The sequence below is a fragment of the Diadema antillarum genome, unplaced genomic scaffold, assembly GCF_040938485.1.
Source record: "Diadema antillarum isolate AM-2024a unplaced genomic scaffold, OU_Dant_1.0 scf00000093, whole genome shotgun sequence".
In the NCBI taxonomy this organism is placed as follows: Eukaryota; Metazoa; Echinodermata; class Echinoidea; order Diadematoida; family Diadematidae; genus Diadema; species Diadema antillarum.
This window is the reverse complement of record NW_027270982.1, coordinates 3577550-3602269: the sequence shown is the minus strand read 5'-3', so window position 1 is coordinate 3602269 and position 24720 is coordinate 3577550. Positions and strand designations below refer to the sequence as shown.

The 24720-nt window shown below is 39.8% G+C and overlaps 2 protein-coding genes across 2 annotated transcripts in view; one reads left to right on the top strand and one right to left on the bottom strand.

Annotated features, from left to right (window-relative positions):
* Positions 1-1396: 1396 nt before the first annotated feature.
* On the bottom strand, positions 1397-11820 carry LOC139718380 (ubiquitin carboxyl-terminal hydrolase BAP1-like). The gene is made up of 12 exons (XM_071629850.1): positions 11743-11820; positions 10810-10839; positions 10305-10492; positions 9224-9343; positions 8210-8411; positions 7201-7273; positions 6628-6748; positions 5375-5726; positions 3956-4805; positions 2917-3100; positions 2301-2393; positions 1397-1621 (listed from the first exon to the last, which is right to left on the bottom strand). Exons 1-12 carry the CDS (start codon positions 11777-11779, stop codon positions 1397-1399), a joined length of 2475 nt encoding a protein of 824 aa, XP_071485951.1. The 5' UTR covers positions 11780-11820.
* Positions 11821-14167: 2347 nt separating this feature from the next.
* Positions 14168-24720, top strand: part of LOC139718343 (uncharacterized) — a 32362-nt gene continuing 21809 nt past the window's right edge. Inside the window, exons 1-6 of the mRNA XM_071629821.1 lie at positions 14168-14452; positions 15013-15592; positions 16360-16524; positions 17589-17764; positions 19534-19680; positions 20933-21150. Of these exons, the coding sequence (XP_071485922.1) occupies positions 14348-14452; positions 15013-15592; positions 16360-16524; positions 17589-17764; positions 19534-19680; positions 20933-21150 (1391 nt within the window). The 5' untranslated portion in view covers positions 14168-14347. The remainder of the gene's footprint in view (positions 14453-15012; positions 15593-16359; positions 16525-17588; positions 17765-19533; positions 19681-20932; positions 21151-24720) is intronic.

The window sequence follows — 24720 nt, the reverse complement described above, 5'->3', positions numbered from 1 at the left end:
TGATTTTTTACTCAAAGGATGAGCAGCACACACCTGTGTACATTTGACAACAGTTCGGACAAATGCATGTTTTGAATGTTGTACACCAGCCATCTAAAACAACTAGCAGTTAGAGTTTGGGCACAAGACATTCTTTGATAGCCAATTTCGGAACTTATGGTGTACACTATGGGGGCTGACAGGGGTACAGTTGCGTGTGCAGAACTTTGCTTACAGCAGTTACTCCGACTCTGTTTTACAATAGCCTCCACAAATGTCACAAATTGCAATAAATGGTAGTTGCCATGACAACCACTGAAATGCTCATAGCCAATTTGTTGCTGGTCAGCCGCTGTCGGGGTATCTGCAATCATCATATGCTTCCATTGCTGCACAATGTTTCATTGCATGGGGTCGTGTTTTAACACTAAACCATGTACGTATATGACAACAGCAATTGCAACACTCAAGACCCTTGGGGTAAGTTTAAATCTTAGTAACCTTTGATTACATTTGCACACTGTTACTGTCATTACCATACCAGAGACACTCAATCCCCTATAGAAGCTGAAATGGGCTTATCAATAACATAAATGATTTTAAGTACTGTGAAATCAACAATTCCCATACTATACTCAATCCTCCTGTTACCATGGCAACACAGTGGTTACTGAATATGTGATTCCACAGGAATCTTCAATATTTTTCCTGTACATGAGTTGAGTTTTATAGACGTAGTGACGTCATGTGTACAAACTATGCAAACACATCTATGGCGATGTGCAGGACACTCGACTATGCTGGGTTTTCCTACAGCTTCAAAAGCACTTTCAGCATTATAGGATAATGGAAAGACCCAATATCAACATACATGTACCTGGTACACCGTCGATATGGCTAGCGAATTTGAAACTCACCATGATTGATGGGTCTGTAGACAATATTCATTTCAGGCATCTGATATACTTTGAAAAGCAAACACCAGACCACATGCACACCTAAATTCTCAGGTGTAACAATAATTGTGCATCTATTTTCTGTACACTGAGGGAATTGCGTATTTCAGAAATATTTCTTCAGACTACCTCAAGCTGTAGCATTCACGAATAGCGACACAACCAGATCACAGTAGAACACAGATCACACACACTGAGCCTTTGGTGATAAAGTTGGGAGTTGCGTTTATCATTATAATGATAATGTGCAGTAAATATACTTGTGTGTGTACATGCATGTGTTCAGCTTGGTAAACCCTTGCCAGAAGTACATGTCTCATTGTGACACCTTTTTTTGACATTCAAGATATGATACTATCAACATGTTGATGTTACAGCCAGTTGCAAGTGCACCATTCAATTTGGGTCTAAGGTCACACACAAGTCTGAGTCAATTGAAGCTCACATTAATTGCGGAGGTTTTACTTGTATTTGCCCGACTTCTTGCGAATACCCCGGGATCGCTGCTTCCTACGCCGCCGATCCGGCTTCCGGTTCCTCTGGAGGCGCCCCAGCGAGATGCCCTGGCGGCGCTTGATGAGGGCGTGTTTCTCCACCAGGGGCGCCAGCTTGCCCTGCTCCGCCAGCATGGAGAGGAAGGTGAAGATGAAGGGGTCGTAGTTGTGGGTGCGTCTGTTGTCGTCCACCTGTGGTAGCATTTAAAAGAGAAAACTGATTGTTTAGTATCATAAACTTATGACAGACAGGTGTGCCAATTACTGTTTTCCACCCGTAATCTGTGTGGTACAATAAATATCATTGCTCATAATGAGAACATCAGCCAAAAGTGGCAACTTACATTAAAACAAGTAAAGCAGAGAATAAAAATGAATAATGTACAGTGTATGAGAAAATACACTTGCTTGAATAAGAGATCTTGAAAAATTTACAATAAAGCATTATTCAAATGTATTGACAATTAAAAGAACACACCACAGACAAACACACCAGTTCTTTAGTCCATGTTATCAATCTCTTATGCTATACTAGTTTGCAATATAACAAACAGATTGTTTGCCTGTACACAAAAGAATTACATATAAAATCTGCTGTTGGTTTTGAAGTGTTCACATGATTCTGCTCATGAATATATATCACAAATCAAATGTAATGCTCTCCCCGCTGTTCAAATGATAAATTTTGCTGTTTTTTTGATTTTTTTTTTCATGTCTGATTCTCATGATGAAATGCAAAATAAATAAAGCTGAAACTGATGTAGTATGAATAAGAGGTGAATCTATCAACATTTGAACCTGGTTGATAGCTTGTTATTGTCTTGTTCTATTCAGATATATCTGTTAATGCCCCTGAAAAAGGTGCACTTACCTTGTATTTGTTTCTCTTTTCCTTTTCATCCTGTAGTTTCTGCTCATATACACTTATCTCACTCTCCACTCCCTTCAGAACATCAAGCAGTTCCTGATGGAATGATAAAAAATTGATTTCCCATGAACACATGACAATTCTCTTAATTGCGTGTTACACAAACAATGACTGGTTACATAACTTCTGACATGATTCTTTGCAAAGAGAAACACATTTTAATAAGTATCCTGTGTCTGAAAAAGCTGAAAAGAAAAATGAATTGTCAGCAACAAATATGTTACAGAATAGAGGTCAAAACAAATAGCTCACTGAACATTCTATCACAATTAAAAAGATAACAATCAGGCCGGTTAAGACTTTTTTTTTCTGCCCTACATCATGGTCCAAAATAAACATAATCCCACTGTTATATCACTTGTATGAAGGGTCAAAGAAAATTAAGAGCTTTTAGAAAGCTCTTTGCTACTGAAATGGCTGCTACGTTGCAGCAGTGGTGATGAGTCTATTGTAATCTACGTTGATTGTGAAGTCACAGAAATATTGAAATGAAAAAAATTGACTGGATCTTGTTTGCCACAGCTTCCTTTTTCCATCCAATCCCAAACAGGAGGCTTACCCCGGGGGTGAAGAGCTGGGTGTCATCCTGTTTGTTGGCAGCTCTTTTGATCTTGGTCCACACCCCTGCTTCCCGCTTACCGGAGCCACGCCCCCCTGATCCGTCCTTGTTAAAGAGTTGCCTCTTAGCTTGAACATCTGCATCGTCAAAATCCACACCAGGTCTCTTCCTCAACGACTTCAGCCTGTTTGATAAAACACAACGGTAATAGGCACATCATCAAAATCTAGAAAATAATTGAACACAATTCATATTTCTTGGCCTAAACAACGTAGCAAGAATTGATTTGCAACAACAATTAACACAATGGTTCACAAAAAGAAACAGAGAAACAAACAAAATACAGTAAACTCCATGTAGGTTGACTGCGCATATCATGTCTAATAATCGGCCAAGTCCACAAAAATAAAATTTCCCAAGAATACATTCATAGCCTGTCGTGTGTATTCCTCTGCACATTTAGAAGTTGAACATTGCCAACGTCATTGCGTTTTCCGCAGTCCAGTCAAGATCGACTTAATGGAGTTGACTGTATACTGTTTTGACACTTGCTCTGAGTGGCAAGTTTGTATGTAGGCTGATGAAGTGTGAAGTTTGGTGATGGAAGTGACAACTTTGCAACTATGTGTTTAGCTGCAGTTCTCTGAAAACATTACACTGATCGATCTATACTGTGATTTCCAAAGTGACAAGAGGGGAACTGGCCTGGGATGTGAAAAGAAATTATGTAATCATTCAACTGGATGCAATTTCCAGAAATACAGAAATGTGCTCAGAGGAGACATTTGAGCATTTTTTCAACATTCATTGTGAAACTTTGAAATTGCTGTGAACAGGTGGCCTCAGCTCAGCTGGAGTGTCATTGCCCAGTAAGCAGTTAGTGACATATTGAGATCCCAAAAGAGCTTCCTTTTCATGGTATATGTCTCACAGATTTTGCTATGCCACCTCACAAGCAAGAAGTTTTGGCAGAAAAGGTGTTTGTAATTGCAAGTGCTTTCTATGAAATAATCATTCAATCATTTGTATTAAGAGATACCTGTTGATATCCAGTCCTCCCATGTCACCGCCCTCATCAATGATGGCCTGCTTACGCTCATCCTCTATCTTCGCGATGGCAGCTTCCAGCTTGTTCCGCTCATCTGCATTGGCACCGGCCTTCCACTGCTGGAACTTACCGAGCTTGCTCGCCGTGGGACTATTGGAGCGCGACTGGCTGGCTGACTTGACCAGCGGCGAGTTGAAGGCGCTGCCCGCCTCCGAGGCCGTGTCCGTACTGTAGTTGCTAGGCGACAGGGAGCCCGGCGACATTCGCTCCGGAGCGGTGTGGATAGTGAGGGGCTGGCAGAGGTCAGGGGGGATTTTGGCGGTGAAGGAAAGCAGTGGTCTACCAGTTGCAAAGGGGGTAGGCTCCACTTTGATGCCCTCAACTGCACTCACGCTCTCCACTCCCTTCGTCTCCTCAGAGTCTTTTGAAGGATCCTCACAAACCGTATTTTCGGTGCAAATACCAGCTTTTTCTTCATTTGCCGTGACCGGCAGCACATCCCCCTTGGAGTCCGCTTGGATGGAATTGATGCTGACCACATCAACCTCCTCCTCCTCCTTCACAGCGACCTCATCACCACCTTCTGGAGCTGACGATGAGGATGTGGATGATGATGACGTTGATGAGGGGAGGGCTTGCAGTCCCTGCTCCTCATCCTCATCTATGTGTTCCTTGACACTGTTCAAAGTCTTCTGCTCTGGATGCTTAACGACACCTTTCTCCTCATCACTCTCTGAGTCCGGCGATTCACTGTTGAGGCTGGAAGCCGACAATTCGTCACAGGACAAAGGTGACTTGCAGTAATTATGGGTGTCCAAGGCTGCTGGTAGTCTGCGTAGGAAGAGGAGTATGAAGAATTGAAGAGGACATTCAATGACACAGCTGTGCATCAGTCTTTGATCATCCTCATGCAATGTCAGCACTATGTCTTGAAACAGACTTTCAATTGGCAGTTGCAGCATGACTGATTAAAAGGTACCTGACTTTTTTGTTTGTTTTGAAAATTCAGTCAACATCCCAATGACTTAATATGCACAGTGACAACTCTACTGAATTTTTCTGGAGCTTGGATTAGCAATATGAAAGAAAATATTTGTCATGGTTAATAGAAGATTTCCCTTGTTTTCTCCTGTCTTCAATACCTACTGTGGAATTTAAACACCACAATTTTGTCTCTTTTAAAGCAAATTGACAAATTAAGTGATAAGACTCAAAACTATAAGGAAACTTCCACAGCAGCTTCAAGCACACTTAATTTCTGCCTTAAAATGAGTGAACAATGAAGAATAAACACACACAAAAATACTAAAAAACAAGTGAATGTATGACAATCTTAACACAGATTGAGAGATAGAGATAGACTGGGCTGAAAGAAATTGAGGTTATGCTGAGAAGGCACATACTTGTACGTTGGCGTTGGACTCGGCCCCTTGTCCCTCGAGATCTGCTTCTTTTTCTTCTTCTTTTTCTTCTTCTTCTTTTTACCCGAGGAATGTTCCCTATGAGCCCCGTCTTCCTTCTCCCTGCTTGACTCTGCCTCCAGACAGCTCCTCCCCGCCTCTGATAACGATGATGGCAGTGGTGGTGGCGGCGGTGGAGGAGGAAGTGGAGGGGATTCTGGGCGGTGGTCATTGTCTGGGGTGGACTGTCTCTCTTCTTTCACCCGACTTGCTGGCTTCTCAGAGGGGGCTACGGGGCCAGCGCTGGCAAGCCTTGCGCCTGCCGATGCATCTCCTGATGGTCTCTGAGTCGACTCAACTAACTGAAATGATTTAGGCAAGACAAACACATCTAGGATATAGGTTAGGAACAGCCAATAGAGATAGATAGATAAATAGATAGATAAATAGATCGAGATAGAGATGGATGGATGGATAGATTGGTAGATAGATACAATGTAGATAGATAGATAGACAGATAGATAAAGAGATAGAAGAGCATAATCAAAGTCTTTGCTGATGCACACATGGCACCATTCTGGGAGGTGTGCAATCCGAACATTATGATAATATTCTATGGTGTACCAGGTAATATCAATTTTTTTTTAATAACACCAACCAGCATGCTACTCTGTTGTGTATTCAAAATAGGATTCAAAACAGGGTTAGAACAGATTAATATCCTTTTGCTGGTAGCTGAAGTGCCACATAGTTACAATTGTACCTAACTCTTGACCAGTGATTCACATTTGAACCTTCAGTCTACAATGTTCGTGACTGTTTGTGTCAACGGAACACATTCTTTCAATTGCCATTTTGACAGTTTCAACCCTAATTCTGTTCTTGTTTAATTGAAGCATCAGATTGCCTCTTGTATTAATTAATTATAGTGTACATTATTACAAGGAGGGGCCAACCATTAAGTGTTCAATTATTTTTCAACTCACAATAGATCTGTTCAATTGAGTTCATGCTGCCATGTCACATGTTACAAATCAACTGAGAAGATTGTCATACCACAGCATATCAAAAAGACAAAATCCACCTCAAATACAATCATGGATTTACATCTTTCACATCAGAGATTGCCATTCCTGGAATGTTTTTATCATTTCACTGCATACATATTTTTGCCATATTTTACATCAGAGGTGTATATCAATGGGAAATCCCTGCAAAGGAGGGGAATCTTTAAGTGGGCAAATTGGCAACTCAAGGACTGACCGAGTTCAAGGTCTGCAGCAGGATTTGTCGATTGGATCGAAGTGTGAAGAGCTTCTGTTCAATGGCCATCTTCTTGTCTGCCACCACTGCCATGAGACTGAACCTGATGTCCGACGACCCTCTGGACCAGCAACAACAAGACGAAAATATTGACATAAAATTAACCCATTCCTTCCAGGGAATGGGTAAGTATACCAGTTCCCATTGCATCAACTTATAGATGGGAACCGGGCAAGATCAGAGTTTCTGCTATCAATATCTGTTCTTTTTCTGTCTCAGAATTGCGAGTATTTTTGTGAAACTTACGTTTTCCAAAGTACAATAATGTAGTAGTGTGACTGTGTATTTTGCTGCAAATCTCATCTGTACATGTAGGTAAAATTGTAGCAATAATGGCTAAGCTCACAAGATTTTGATTTACACAAATTTCCCCTTGTCATAGTGAACATATTTTTGACACACAAGGTTTAACCTGACCAGCAATAGTTTGAAATTTTATCACATCTCAGCAATTAACAAGAGAAAGAGAAAAAAAAATATGCCAAATTTCCTGGCAATCGACCCTGAACTTACCCTTCATTCTCAAGCCGTTCGGCAATGACCCTCTGGAATTTGGCTGTCCATTCTTCTTTTTCACCCCATGGGCCTGGAATGAAGTAAAGCACGGGAAAACCAAAATCTATGATCCTCTAACTTTCAATGTTTGATTTGTGGTAAATCTATTTTAGTTGAATTGAGTCTTTCTTTGGTACTCTCAATGCTCTGGAGCAATGGGCAGTGAAGTGGCTGTGTTGGAAGCGTTGCTGCTTTCCAAGTGGCAGGTCCCTGGATCAAGGCCCAATGAAACCTAGGGCCCATTTCATAAAACTTGTTATCAGTGACAACTGCCACATTTCCATGACAAATTTGCTCTCAGCCAATCAGATGCAAGGATTTCAGTAGCTTGTCACATCTATGACAACTTGTCACTGATGACAAGTTTTATGAAACGGGCCCCAGATGTGCAATATGGAGTATCATTGAGCGACATGTAGTCTCTATCATAAAAGGCAAAGACTGTCCCTCAGATGGGATGAAAGAGTCACAACTACGATATAGAAGACCTCATTAAAATACTCATAAAGAGCAGGCTCCAATATCAATCTGGTATCAAATTTTTATAAAGATGACTGGCTATAGTAAGCAAATGCTTTCATTCAGCACATTAAGCCTGGAAAATGGAATGATGTTCTTTTCACAACAAAAGTAAGACATTGGTCTCAGTGCACTTGTGATTCCTCATCACCAATCATTAAAAAAAACCCCAACAACAACAACAAATATTTTGATCTCACTTTACAGCTCTTTTAAAATGACCCAACTTTCAAATGCTGATTTAAACTATTCTGCATAATATAATTTGGACAGTGATGGAGCATAATGCATCATTCATGATCTTGCATATCAAGATTTCAATTGCATGACTGATGTGAGAATACATAACTGAAAGACTGATTGATTGCCTACATAAGTGTATTCACTATATGAAGTGTAATATCTGAAATTATTGCTGGATATGATACAACTATAGCTTGGTGCATACCGTGATCAAGAGGTCCTGGTTTGAGGCCATCTAGCTCATACAGCCTGCCCTCTATTGGCACGTAGCTGACAAAATGGAATGTCTCCCCCGCCCTTGTGATGACACCAGTCTGTTTCTCCGGGAGACGGGGAGGCTCTGGATGAGCATGGGCGTTGTGGGCCCGGGCTATCTCTGGGACGTTCCCTATTGCCTCACCCCGATCCTGTCAAGTGAAAGTGAAGGCAGACTTCAAAACTTTTGAACTTTGTTACCAAAACCTGAATACTATCTATTTCACTCTTCAACGATACATGATATCGTGGGCATATCATGAAGCGTCTTGTCGGATATTTTTTTTTCCTGACACATCGGCTCCAAGCCAATCAGATGCAAGGATTTCAGTAGCTTATAACAGTTTGTCAGAAAAAAAAATATCTGACAAAATGCAACATGAAATGCCCCCTAGAACATAGTCAAGTGTGTTCATATGGATTTCAAATACAGTAATTATGAAGAATATGATAATTCCACTTCAATGGTAGAATGCACTGATGACAGTACAGAATTTTCCAAGAGAAATGTAAGGAAACTCATTTCACTTGAGACTTACAGACAATTCATTGAGAAATTGTGCACACAGGTTACAGGTTACACCCTCCGGTTAAAGTTGTGAGATTTTACTTACAGATCAACTCTCTGTTATTGTTATCCCTATGTTGTTAATTGAAACACACTACACAAAATTAAATACAATCATCCCTGACTATAAAGGAACAGATGTGACATACTGACTAAAATGTACATCGATCAAGTACAAATTTGAAATTGTGACTACAGGCATGAGTCATTTAATTAAATAATTTGTTTTACTTACTGGTAATTTGAATCTTTCTTTAAACTTACTTTTCATATACCATACTTTGAATAAATCCAGGTAAAATAGCCTTGTAAGAGCACTGACAATCTATAGGAACAATACTGGAACAAACATTTTTGAACAAATGCAGTCTAAATATTCCATGACAAACTTCTTACCTCTGGACTGAAGCTCTTGGTAAAATCCTTGAAGTTAGACAATGTTTTGCCAAGGGAGATGTCAGGACAGTTCAGGAGCACACTCAGCAAAGCATGGGTAGCACAGGAGTTTGGAACAATCTAGGAAATGATATAGATGTAGTGATAAGAAATGATATAAATGTAGTGATAGAAAATGAGATGCCTTGCTGTATTTGAAACATAATTCTGCCTTCTCCCTAAATGGTAAAAGAGCAAGAAGGGAAGAGGCTCAGAGGCCTAACTCCTACAAAATGTTTGTTTGTCCATTTGTTCACCATCTTGCAATAGCTAAGACTTTGACATGCATCTTTCATGACTTTATTGAATGATGTTCCCCCAAGTGTTTTGACACTGCATTTGCATGGTCCTGGCACACAGTACAGACGTTAGAGTACAATTACTGACCATGTGCAGTTCAAATATGCTCCTCTTTATATCATTTGAATGAGAAATGTATTAAAGTGCATATATATACATGTACATCGTATGATAAATTGATCACAAAGATAAGGGTGCAAACCCAGGCCCCCCCCCCCCCCCCCATCAACCCACATACCCAAACTAGAAAACAGGTGAATGATGCCAGCCCCTAGTGGTTAACTCCAATTCACTAACAATCAATAGTAATCATATGGTATCAACCAGGCACATTGTGCCATACAAAGAAGATGAAGAAGGAGAGGAAGAAGAAGAAGAAGAAGAAGAAGAAGAAGAAGTAGAAGGAGAAGATATTGTTTGAATGAAGATAATGTTGCTCTAGTACATGTATGTAACAGTCACACTGGTATTATTAAAACATGGAATGACTGCTCCTATTTTACAGGACAATTTGGAGACCATAGACAGTCTGTAAAAGTTGTCTATATAATGGATTAGGTGTTTGGATCTAGAAAATATTGTTGAAGGTTTAGTCAGTTTACAGCATGGGTATTTAGGTGTAGTGGAGATTGTACAATTCTCACTTCTACCAAAGATCTAATCAGAGCATTGCACATGTGTAGTGACATGATTTGCTCTTTTCACTGTAAGTCACCATTCCACATACACGACACATACTCACTTGGTGTGCGAAGAACATGTCGCGGAGGATTGCGGGATTGGTGACGTAAGCATCGTCAGCCAGAGACTGCACTTTGCGCCGGGCTCTTCTTTCCTCAATCCACTTGAAGAGGAATATAAAGCCATAGACGGGGCCTTCTATGGGCTTCTGGAGGTCATAAACCTCCTCTACTTGCACACCTTTAGTACCTGGAGTAGCACACAGTTTGCAGGGGGATTTTATACTAAGTCTAAACTTAAACGCATTGTCACAAACAGTTAGATTTCATTTCTTGAATGACAAATACAAAAATATCAATGTCTACCACTATGAAATGGCTTTCACGAAACAATAAATTCTAAAGAAAGAAGGTACAAATTTGAGATTTTAAGGGACAATTGATTGACAATTTATACTCGCATATAATTCAAATCTTTTACAACTGTGAGTGTGAGAGACACATTTTCATCCTTATATTACAATGTTACTTTCAGACAAAACTAAACTGTCATATGGACAAACTCACCAAGTTCTTGAACAAGTAGAGTGAAGACTCCTATTCAGAAAAAAAAAAAGATACATGACAAGGTAAAGACACTATATGAACAATAGTACTCGATAGAAATACAAAATACATGAAGACTTATTCCAACTGGACAATATACACCGACTTCTCATAAATGATGTCAAAATTAAATCTAGGTGGCACTGTTGCTCACTTACACAGGCAGGAAATCATTCCAGTGTGTCTCTTAAGTTAGCCATTTCTAATGAACTCTCTGAAATGGAATTTACACTTGCATGAGAATTATGTACAACACATTTTGGATGCATCTCATTGTATCATACAGTCACACATTGCATTGATACTCATAAATTTACCTATGGATATGGTAAATTACCTATGGAAGATTCTGAATGCAGGCTGAGCCTCTACTGTATTCAGATCCAGGCTTAGTCCTTAAGATGTGCTGGGTCAAACAACTTGATCAAGATGCACAGGCCACTGGCCCACAGCAAAACTTTCCTCAAATAGTTCAACTTCAAAAAAGTTAAATAAGTTTAATTTAATCATACTTATTAAATTCATTAATCTTTCTTCTTAAGTTTATGTTTACAAGTTACAAAATAGCATCTTTCCTGGCTCTCTTTTTTCTTGGAATTTCATAAACAAAACTTCGCAAAAAAAAAAACCAAAAACCCAGAACACTTCACATCAACTGACATAATTTTAGTCTAACCGTTAGATAGAGAGCGTAGAGGCAATGAAGAGCGTATTTGTAGAATCAATCTAGACTAGGTCTTGGCCTGGTAAAACTTTATCTGCTACATTATATTCCAACATGTCATCGAATACATGGGACCGATGAATTTGGGCATTTCGGAATTCTCTTTGTGTTCAACCCTGACTATCTATCTCTATGTTATAACTCTGCCTCTGATATTCAATTCATGTTACCTGGGTCACTTTCGAGTTCAAGCCACTCTCCAGCCATTGCAGAAGATGAAATCCCTGTGCTAGGTTCGTAAATATCAAATCATGGCTCCACTTATCACTGTAAGAAGCAGATATTCAATCAAACTTCCAAGGCTCAGCTCAGGTACGAAGCCAGTGATGTGCTCTTCGGATATGGAAAGCAAAATAAGTCTCAGTCGACAAGATTGTTATGAGTGAATGATATACCAAAAACACATGGATATTTTTATTTGGAATAAAAATCATGCAAAATATTAAAACAATAAATTTGTCGAAACATAATTTCAACATTATGGCTAAACTCATCCTTAGTTTTTTTTTTTTTTTTTTCAAAGAATGCAAGTTTATAAAGGCTAATATTACGGCTTTTCATAGTCGGATGTCGTGTGGTTAGCTTGTGAGCTAGCTTGAGAGATCAATGGCTGGGATCGGATTGAAGTCCATGATCAATGGGACGAACAGCTGGTTAACTTGACTCACTCAGCGAGGTCATACTCATCATATAGTACACAGCGCTGAAATTGAGACCCAGTAGTCAAGTCAGGTCCAGTATAAATTGCCCTTTTGTCAACATTGCATGTTACAGACGTCGACGAGGCGAGGTGTTAAGATTTCAGTATTAATCATGTTAAAATTAATCATTCTTGCTAAACATTAAAGACTAGTCTAGTACCCGGTAAGTATTGTTTACATAATGAAGATCTTGATACGTGGACTGTGGAGGCTGCTTTGTCGATTGCCCTTGCCTTGGCTTTGACTGCTCATCGCCCCACATCGGGCTCATTAACACGTTAAAGGGCTGTAACATAAATTAGAGACTAGGAGGAGGGGAGGCGCCCAGGTCTTACGAAATGTAATTAAATATTGCAAGTTGATACATAAATTTAGTCCAGATATTTGGCAATGCCAATAATTTTAAATGGGCTGCCTTAGGGTTATACAATTACAAATATTGAAGTCGAAGCATATGCTAACATGAAATCAAATGTTAGAGATCTAGTTTAATGTTAGACTTGCCAGACTTGCTTATAAGGTAATTCAAAATTAATAATGGGTCTAGCCATCAATACAAGGTAGTGGTGATGCTGCATGCTGAAGAAATGCTGTCAATTGTTGCTCGTACCCCCCAAGTCTAAATGGACAAACGTGCAAAGAAATGTGTGAAATGATGGCCGTGCTCATCCAGTCATATGACACAATTTCCATTTGGTAATAACCTGAATTAAAGTTTACCTGAATTAATGACCAAAATGTGAAATGTTAGCCAAAAAAGTACCCTGTATGCTGTAAGTATTGCTCTTTGAGTTTTTTTGAGATGAGAATGATTCTGATTGTGGTTGTGACATGACATAGAGTTTTTACTGTTTTGTGATAATTTATCTAATCATTTATAAATTCAGTTGGGACATTCAGTATCCATCAATCTTTAGTGTGAGACACTGAGTGAATTGCATGCTATATATGCAGCTTTTTGAGAAAAACAACTGGGTGGGCATGCTCAATCATCACAGCATTCTTCCTGTACCTATATCTATACCCACTACTGAACAGGGAAGTTGCTTCATGAATAAAAGTCGGGTACACCAACTTTTATTATTTTGCACTTTTGATCTCAAAACACTCCAAAACAACTCATTATCCTGACAAATTGCATCAGCAAGACGAGTTTCTTGGTAGACACTTACGATATAATGCTAGCAAATTCCAACTGGTGGAAGATGATTTCTTAGCCCTTCAGAGTCTATATTACCTTTAAAAACCGGGTATAGATATTATCCTGCATGTTACAGTGTATGTAGCTGCACCGGTTGTAATGTAACTAGAGGACACAACCATTTTTTTTTTTTAATTCCCTGTGGGAGAACCCTTGCCTTTCAGCATTCCTATATTCCAGACCCCATTGGCTCTGGCTGTAACTTATTGCTGGAGACTGTAGGACACTATAGGAGGTAGTATAGGCTGTACAACTCGCAGTCTATTTGAGGTATGCATCACATCCAACTTCATCACCACTAGTGTTAGAGTAGCTGTTCATTAAGATTTCATTATCAAGAGAAAAGAATTAAAGCAATGGAGAATCTCTTTAAAGGGTGTTTACAGAACTTCTGGTTGAGGTGAGGATTTAGCTTTTCATGTTTTTCGAGATAACAGAAACCACTCTATGAGATGTCAAAGAGCATGCAATTCTAAGGGGTATCAAAAGTTTATTTGATGAAAATCGGTTTTGAAATGGCTGAGATATCCAAAAACAAGGTGAAACAAAGAGATCCTTATGAAAGGCGTGGAATGTCGCCTTTTTTTATTATCACTTTTTTGGATATATCAGCCATTTGAAAACCAATTTTCATCAAATAAAATTGAATCATTCTTAAATTACATGCTCTTTCATATTTTATAAGAGGTTTCTCATTATCTCACTTTGGAATGTTCAAAACATGAATCCCCACCTCAACCAGTAGGCCTACTGTACAGTCCATTTAACATTGAGTGAAAGTTAGACAACAAGCAAACACATAATGATACTGGATAATGTTACTGGAACTCACATACAGTAGTGTTTACATTTAAAACAGGGTCCTGATTCAGAATGGGAAACACACAGCTACAGGTGCAGGATTTCTCACCTGTAAGACCAGACGAGAGGAGAGAACTGAAGCTTACAAGAAAGATATCTTGTGAAGATTATCAGAAGGTATGTGTAATTTGAAGCTTTGCTCAAAATGTCTAGGTAGAAAACAAAATCAGTAAATGGTTCCTTTACCAGTTGATGTATAGATCAGTTGAGATGAAGATGAGATAATTTTTGTTAGGAGTATCATCCAATCTTTTAACCTCATCTTAGTCACCCTCTCCTTGTGTAGTGTGAGACTCATTACAACATTTTCTCCCCTCACTATCAGTGGATCATTCAGACAAAAATGACCATTATGCAAGTAATTGCCCCATTTCAATTTTTTGAAATGATATCCTAAGTGTTTTTTGTCCATTATGTTCAGTAATGTGATATCTACATCATCTAAATTAGTGGAATTCAGATACTTGATTATCTGAATTAATGTGACTTGTCTTTGTCATCGTGTTGAATTGCACTTTTTCAAAACAAATTGCTTTTGCAAGGTGTTGAGGAGATAAAGTGAATGGAATAGGAACATCTGGTAAAGAAATACTGAATGCTAAGTAATAATTGCCATGAATGGAAGAGTATTTGATGTGGAACCTTGGGGCTAAGCAGTACTGTGTGTTGATTCCCAGTATATAGATGGCCAGGATGTAGAGGGCGCCCTTACAGAACTTCCCTGGGCTCTTGTCGATTCCATCTCACTCTTTGAGCAACTGGATGCCTCCTTTAACCACCTGACAGTCATTCCACCGGAATTGCCCTTCCGCTTGCCTCACCTGTCTTACCTCAACCTCGCCCACAACCGGCTGGTGGCCCTCCCTGAGAGCTTCGCCCTCCTCTTCCATCTCCGCACCCTCCTCCTGCACCACAACCTCATTGAGGAGCTACCGGCGTCGTTCATCCACCTGGTCAAGCTGGAGAAACTTGACCTCTCCGCAAACCGGCTCAAGTCTCTGCCGGAGACCCTGGGCGGCATGGAGTCCCTGTGCAAGGTCAATGTGTCGGACAATGCCCTGGTCCAGCTGCCGCTCTCGCTGGGCAAGTCCCCCACCGTAGAAGTGCTGCTGGCACTCAATAACAAGTGCACAGCGCCCCCACAGAGTGTCTGTGATGAGGGCTCTGAAAGGACACTCAGTTTCTTGAGGCAGCAGTCCCAGAATGGATACATTCCCAAGAAGAGCCACCAGGGTAATGTCTTCAAGAGATGCAGAGGTAAATAGGATCCTGTGTGAAAATCTAGTTGTGAAATGCAGCTGCTGGCATTTTTATATGATCCTTTCTCTGTATACCCCAGGAAAATTCAAATTACAGGCTATAGTCTGTAATTTAGTTTTGCAAGGCAACACTGTTTGATTATGTGGTAGTGTTAGGCTGCGTTCACATAGAAGTATACTATTCGGGTATTCGGGCTCGTTTTTCGAGGGCACGCGAATAGCTTGAATCGAACGATAGGATTTCCTCACACCGGTTCACATAAGAGGGCACTATTCAAAAGTAAAATAGCTGCGAAAAGTATAGCAAAGTGGGAATCGAGCTTGTTCGATTTTCTTGCAGTGTATACCGTCTCTCGTTTATGAAATAATGACAATTTTGGTCTGGATTTGCCCTTTAGCAAAAATAAGTATGTGGACTGACATTCTGATGCAGTTTAGAAATTGTTAATAAGATTTGCTGCGATGTAGGAGGAAGAAATCCTCACTACATGGGATGGTGAGTTGACGGTGCGGGTGATGGTGTATTCGGTGCTCGAATAGCGAATAGCGAATAGCGAATACCGAATACTTCTATGTGAACGCAGCCTTATGCAGACTATTCATAAATGATGATGATGATGACAGTGTTCAACAGTGTAAATGTGGCGTTGTGTGTGTGTGTGTGGGTGAAGATGTGGATGTGGGTGTGTAAGGTTGGGGAATATATGCACTACAATTCGATCCTCACAGTGACACTGTACCATGTGCTTTATAATTGATATGAAGGGGACGTGCTGCAGTCTCGGGTGGCCAACCCCCACTGTGCCCAGGCCCAGTACGCCCAGGAGCTAACTGAGACCACCAACACCAAGAGTCGCATCAGGACACCCCTCAGACCACCTCCGGGGGCCACATCCCTGGAGGCTGATGAACTGATGGACAAGGTGGTTGGTGAGTTCTGCCCCCACATTGTCATACATTGTGTACGTAATCAACCCTATCTGTGCCAGGGACTTTTGACAGTGTACAATGCTACTCAATGGGGTTTTCTGTGCCACTCGGCACTCAAAGCACACAAAGGGTTACCGGGGTAAGTGCAAATTGACCACAATGGATAGAGTAAAATCAGACATACACAAAGGTATATGATTTATCTGACTTTGACAAAAGATAAGAAAGCTGTGGGATATCAAAGTTTCACTTCACTGTATAGTTATTTTGATGAGAACTACAAGTGTACAACATTATAGTTATTTTGGTAACAGCTACAAAGAAATGAATTTGAACTTAAACTTGAACTTGAACATTCACAAATTGGCATCATCTCACATTGGTTAGTTCATAGAAATGTCAATAGAAACATGTTTTTGTCTATGGTTTAGCAATTTCAACCATTTTCCTCAAAAAGTCATCATTGCAAGAATATTACTCGACTAACACACTATTGATACTTTCCGACTTTATGTTAAAAAAAAGAAAAGAAAATTAGTGGAGATTTCTTGCAGGTCAATGGGAGTTTTGTGTGGTAATAGCATCCAACTTCCTTATGTGGTTGCTCCTATTATTGTTGCTGTATGAAAGCGGGTGAAACTGTAAAATCTTACAACTGTCATATTTTAGGTCAAATTCTGATGAAATATCTTCAATTTGTTTGCCTGATCTTTTTTTTTTAAATCAAAGCTAACTTAGAGATGGTGTGAAATTTCACTTTTAAGCATTTTACAAGATCTTGCGGTAGCTTTTTGTTTCGCTGTATAATGAGAACGTCGCGTGAAAAATCTTGTGTTCTGCATGGGTTTTGTTTAATTGTTGGGAGTGTTTTGTAAATTTTGAATACTGTTTTCCTTTCATTCTGATCTTTCTTTCCATCTCTATATCTGTCTATTTATATTTATATATTTTACACACAATGTTTTGACTCAAAGCCTTCTCATTCGTCTAGAATGTCTGCATTTAAGCACTTTTGCAAGTCCTAATTGAAACATTAGTGGGATAAATTTCTCCCTTTTTCACAGGTCTCCTGTATGGTGCAGCCATTGGTGATGCTCTTGGGCTGTGCACGGCTTGGCTGACCAGTGACGAGTGTCGGTTTCACTATGATCAGGCCACGCTCCACCCTAACCAGAGGATCAGTGACAAGCACAGACTGCAGTGGGAGAAAGGAGATTGGACCACCGCCTTTGACCAAATGGTCAGAATAATGATTTTAAAATAGCTTTCTAGGGGGAACCCCCTCTATGATGAAGATTGTATATAGGATCTACATTGTATCTGCCATGTCTGCAGCTGTACTGACGGCATTTTGCTCCCCAGTGTGTTTACTCAGATATTTCATTCTTTCTATTTATTTTCACCACCCTTGGCCAAATGGTCATGATAATGAGTAACAAATAGCTCCATGGGGGAGTCCCCCTAATTTGGATTGTGTCTGTGTGCCGTGTATGCTAGAGTAACAATTGGAGTTTGTTCCCTAAGATGTTTTACTGAGATTTTCTCGATCCTTTACCGCCTTTGACCAAATGGTGAGGATGATGTAATTTGGGGAATCCCTTAATTAAGAATTGCCTAATATCCTCTGTACCTGCCATGAACTGACAGTTTAGGTGAGGTGGTTGTCAGATCCTATGAGGAAGTGCATGCGAAGTAGTTGGAGACTCTTTGTTCCAAGCTTCTCGCTTGTAGTATTCACTGACAAAACATCCCCGCGTCAGTTCTGCATCTGAACTGCTGAGGTAATGCCTGCCTTGTAAACCCAATACACCAGTGATACAAAAATGTCATTGTCATCACTGAGAACCCTGATGACTCTGTGGCCATCACTTGCAGCTTGCAGTGCATATGATACTATAGTGACATCTGCTTCCTCGTATCCATAGAGTAGAGGCCATCATTCTGACTGTCGACGATTGTTTGCTTTCCATTGTCAAATGCTGAGAGGAGTGCAGAAAGTTGTCTCTTATTGTTCTTACTTTTCATGATCGCTTCTCGGCATGGTAGTTCTGCCTGATGAGTGAGGTTGTAGTCAATGAACCCTGCACCACCATGGCGAATTCTCTCATGGTCCTTCTTGGAAAGATCTTCATATTTGTCAAACACGAGGATGTTTTTCGAGTTTCTTTACTTGGTTAATTCTTTTCTTCATGGATGCTGCACGTTCAGACACATTTCCGCCTGCTGGCCACACGACATGATAAAGCAGATGCTGTGTGTCGATGACCTTCACATGAGCAGGAGAAGATTTACTCTGTGGTACATTTGCTTGTGGACAAGTGTTGATTTGGTTCCCTTTTGGAGGCATCCAAGCTCATTAATCAAGGAAGAGGGACCAGCACACAGTTCATATTCAAATATTGGAGCGAGTTCCATGTGCCATGTTTGCCCCAGTGTGATCAACCTCAGAATGATTGTCTCTGTATCGTTCACAGTAGAGTGGCCAACTTTGAATCCTTTCTTCATCATCTCCATAGTCTTGACAGGACTGCTTATTATACTGTTGTGAATTTTTTGTTTCAGGCAGATTTGAGACAAATTTGGCCATCATCTGTCTGCAAATGCTGAGCGCTTCTTCAGCATTGATTTCACGTGAGGCAATTTGTCCTGTTATGATGTTGTATAAGCAGTTGCTAGTGTCATTGAGGGGATGGTAATGCTTAGCAAGCTCTCTTCTTATTGCTTCTCGATCTTCTGGCTGCAACAGTCTTTCTCCGAGAACCGCTCTCTCTCACTCTTCTGCTTTGGGCTGTCTGGGAAAATGTGGTCAAATGTATCTGACATGTATGCTATGATGGGAAAGGAATTGATCCACTCTTTCACTTGTTCTTGTGAGAAAACTTTTCCTGGTCTGACAAACTTCTGCTGGACTACAATGGGAATCAAGTCTGCGTCATTATGGTTGTGAGGCAGACATGCTATGGACAGACCCACATCACAGCCCTGTCCTGTCTCTTTTCATACACACAGATCTTGACTCTGGACTCCATATTGCAATGGGCCGGTGTGGTGGATGAGCTGGATTTTGCAAAGCGCCTTGTGCACTGGTGCAACCACGGCTACCAGGAGCTCGGCGACACCAAGGGTTTCCAGGGGTTCAGCAATACTGTTGCCAAGGTAACCAAAATCTGTCGTTTGGTAGGATGTTGGGGCCTCTGTAACTAAACTGCGTGTGTGGTAGATGGTAAGCATGACTGCTATATATTTTGATGTTCCAGTTTATATAATAGGCCCATGATCAAATTCAGACTGTTCAAACAAACTTGTGCACATTTGATGGTATGTTTTACATTTAAAAGGAAATGAAAGATGCAGTTTACTCTTAAAAAATAAGGGAGTTGATTTTGGCTGTGGGAAGTTTGGGGAAAATTTCATATTGTATCATTCCTTTTAGATAGTATGCAAACAAATTCTTTACATCTTGAGCAAATATCTTTCAATAGAATTCAGCACAAAAGTGTGAATATGGAGAAGGAACCATACACATCTGATGATGTGTGTGTAATGTTGTATCCAGTGATAAATCATTTAGCTATTCTTTAGCAAATTTGTTAATGAATTAAAGTTTTCACAAGTCATTGCAGTGACTAAAAGAAAATAAATTCAATGTATTGTTTCACCCCTGTCTCTAATTTTTCTGTATTTTCCAAAGAGATATAGTCACTTCATTTTCCTTCGTACATGTTTTTTATCCTTACATACAATGTAAGAGTTGATTGTTGTGCATATAGCACAATATAAATGTACATTGTAGTAATTATGATGATATCTATAATCATTAACCCGTTGAAGACGAGTCCCGAGTATACTCGGGCAAGTGTCTATGGGAAATGCATGTTGTAGCAGAATCAGCCTGCCGTCAGTGGGTTGATATAATGATGATAAAAAATTTGTAGTAATACTGATAACGATAGTAATGATAACAAAAATAATAATTGTTGTTTTCATTATTGTGATTGTGAAAGTAATTGTTATGTTACTGTTGTTGATTACTGTGATGATGGGATGTTATTGTGAATGTGATAACTATCATTGCATTGCACTCCTGTTATGAGGAGCATAGTTGCAACAAAATTTCAGATACGACAAAGTAAAATTCAGGACCCAGAATGATCAGCTAGCTATCTTCATACACTTTATTTGTGTTGGATATATCAAAATTGCTATACAATGAAAGAAACTGCTGTTTAACAAGGACTCCTTTGTAACGGGAGTCACCTGTACTATCTTTATCATGAGTATGGTCACTATCATCACCAGTATCATTATCTCAATCATAGCACATAATAATATTATCTGCTATGATTTAATGATATAAAAGCATTGTATACTGAAATATTTGTCTATGCCCTTCCACTATGTATTCCAGGTCACAGCAAACCCGCTGTTTTGCCAAGAGCCCAACGCAGTTGCCAGGGGTCTGTGGGGCAGGAACAATGACTGCCACGACCCGGACTCCTGTGAGCATCTGGCGGACAACTGTGCAGTGGTGCGTACCGCCATCTTGGGCGTGCCGCACTTCTACAAGCTGGAGGAGGTAGAGGCCAACGCCCTGAGGATATGCAGAGCCACCCACTACGATCCGAGGTAAGAGGAGTCGGTTCTGTTTGTGACCACCCAGCTCCAAACCCACAGAAAGTCACAGATTAGGAATCTCTGGTACAGGCCAAATACGTCGTGTGGGTTGACTAACTCAAATCTTTTAAGTTTGTCTTACCTGGGATAGTAATCTCTTCTCTACCTACTGTCAAATTTGGCAGCTTAAAACAGCACAGATATCAAGATATACATCGTAAGCAGTTTTTTTTGATCATGAATTTTTTAAAATTTTTTTTAAAGGACAGATGCTGCTTTTACTGTGAAATACATGCCCGAGTAACCCTAATCTTTAATTCTTTTTTTCCCTCCCTTTTCTATGGAACTTCACCTCCCAAACTCTCTTATTTCAATCAAATGGGTTATTTTAGGATTGTCGAATATTAACAAGTATATATATATCACTATAAAGCTTGGAGCTTTAATACTCATTTAAACTATGCAGAAAAGTAGGAATTCATTTTGGTCTACTTTTTGTAAAAAGAATAATAAAAAAATAGAACCATGTCATTTGCAATACTGCCAAGGGACTTTCACTAGAGACTATAATACTTGTCAGCATTTCGTCACTGTTCCCAGGCTGTTTACAACCTTAAAAATGCAAAGTTCTATTGTTTGAGACTTGTTTCATTTTTGTTTGCTATCTCATATCTGTAATGTTTTTCTTGTTGTTGTTTTTTTCTAATGGAGTCATTATGAAACTTCCAGACACCTGCATGCAATGTTATACAAATGATGCACAGGATAGAGTGTGTTAGTGTAGGCGTGGTGCACTCGAGGGTATTTACAATTGTGAAACATGCACGAGGCGAAGCCGAGTGCATGTTGCACTACATTGTAAATACCCGAGAGTGAGCTACGCCTCCACTAACGCCACGAAATAATCCTGTGCATCATTTGTTTTATAAAATGGGTCGAAAATTCGAAAACTAACATCATTTTTCAGTGTTTTTCACGTACCTTTGTGGGTCAAGACGTCCGAAGATGTTCGTCCCAAACATTTACGAACGTCGCACTCGCAGAAGTCCCGCACATACAGTATAAGTATAATGGGGGGTTGGGTTTCCGGACACTTAAGTTCCCGCATGAAAACTTACTTATTTTACATAGAATATGCACCCTTTACCTTAAAGACTTGATATAGACACCTCATATAGGCCTACCAGACAATTAACATACTCTGAAAACGGCGTGAGAATTAACCTGCTAAATCGTTGGATTTGCTCTTCAAAGTGACTCCATGTACGCGTCCGGTCCCATAACGCTTGGTCTACTGTACTGTACAAAATGTATATATGGTAGAGTATACGTACGTACGCCACACATGTTATGCACAAAGGGAAGACAGGCCGGCCGGCCAGCAGCCCGAACTAGAAGTTGTTTACAGGATTGACAGCGCGTATGCATGCAATTCATCAAAGGAGCCGCTGCGCGCACAGACGATCGGCAATCTACCATAGGATTACAGGCAGTGCAATTGTACTGAAGTAAAGGAAGGAGGTGTGTCTCATTTCAGCGCTTCCTATTGGCTACATTCTTGAACCCATTTTATAATGGTTGCTAGCACATGGTCCTTGCGTGTGTCAATGTTTGGGTATTTTTTGTGTGTTTTCTGATCATTCTTGGGAGGAAAAAACAGTGACAGACGATGAGGGAAATTGAAAAAAAGGAAACGCTTGCATAGCAAGCTGTCTTTGACGCCAGGATCACTAATCACTGTCACTCTCGCTAATCAAACCAGTAGGTGATCCTTTGCAGATCATTCTGAACCGCTATCCTCGTTACCATTCTCGACAAACACCTCAGCAGACAAAGCTCAAAGCACCAACACTCCAGTAGTTGCGAGACAAACACATAGCTCAAAGAGAAGGACCACAACGTTCTTCAAAATATGGAAGATCAACAGATGAAATTCTGATACAAAAATGAATACAACACATTTGGATGTACATCTTTACTTTGAAATGTAAAGGGAAAGGGTGAGAGAAATGGTACTGAAAGAGAGGGAACTGAAGTGAAACAAAAGTTAAATGAAGTTTATGGTGAATGCTAGCACAATCTGACAAAAACGCAGGAAATGCCTTTTCATGTGCACATCGTCACACAAATCAGGCATCACACATACAGAAACCCACCTCTGAATTCAAGCAAAATGATGCTTCCAATAATTGCGTAAAACACGCTACACTCTCAAAAGTATGTTTGCACTTTTAAATAGTTCAAGGAAAAGGAATACTTAGAAGCAAAACAGAAATAAAGTCAGAAATTGGTCAAGGGGAAACCTTGTGTGATGAATCCAAATACTGTTGAATTTTTGTTGTACACATGCAAACAAACATAAACCATGCACCGGATCATATCATTTGCACTGCTGCAGTATGTACATACTGTATGCACGATATGATATATGATGTTATTGTATGATCACAATGGAGTTGCTTTATGTCAACGTTTGATTGTGAAGCTCAGCATGCAGGATCATTCGAGTGAACAACTACTGCGTGCCATGTGCCAGTATACATTCAAGGTTCCACACAAACTTTACCAGCAGTACATGGAGCAAAAGCTTGATTTTTCCCAGTAAATATATATAACATCGCACTCCTCCCTGCTCTTTTGCAATGAAAAAATATCAGCACTTAATGCCAAGACATTTCATTCCCACAAACTTCCCTGTCAGATCGAGTTCTAGCATTCAGAAATGGGTGTCAAAACATCGTCTGTCAATCTTTTTAGAGGAGTTTTCATGTAGCTACTGAAACATAATCATTTGCATCCCTGAATATCAAGCCATTTTTCTTGTTACAGTCAATTTAAAGGATTAAACCTACTACTGGCTATCATAGGTTACTGTCGGATTTACACACATTTTTTTTTTTCACACACCTTTAAGGACAAGTTCACCCTCATGTACATGTGAATTGAGAGAATGCAACAATATTGATAGAACACGCAAGGGAAAGTTTTGGGAAAATCGGACAATCCATTCAAAAGTTATGAATTTTTGGAGTTTCAGTGATGCCATTGCTGAATGAAATAACTATTTCCATACAACTTGTGATGTCACATTTATAAATGATGTAAAGAAAATATATAGAAGATTTAGCATATTTTCATTTGTTCTCTTTCATAATAAAAGAGCACTTGAAATGCCTCTTTCAGAAGGGAGGGCAATGATATACTAGTATACTAGTACCCTTCGGATAAATGACAGTGCCAAGTCAAAGGAGTGTACACTTTTTTTCAAAAAATGAAATTTTGTGAATTTTCTTCATAATTTCATTATATCGTTCTACGCGTGTGACATTGTAAACTAATTGAGATGTAGTGTTTTCATCTAACAGTGTGTGCAGAAACTTTAAAAATTCATAACTTGTGAATGGATTGTCCGAACTTTCTCTGATGTGTTCTACTGATATTGCTACATTCACTCAATCCACATGTATATGAAGGTAAACTTGTCCTTTAAGGGTAGAAAATAAAGATACCTAGCCTCAGGCAGGAAATGCAGGCCCACAAAATCACTTTTTGTCTCGCCCACCGGAGGTGAAGGCGAGACTG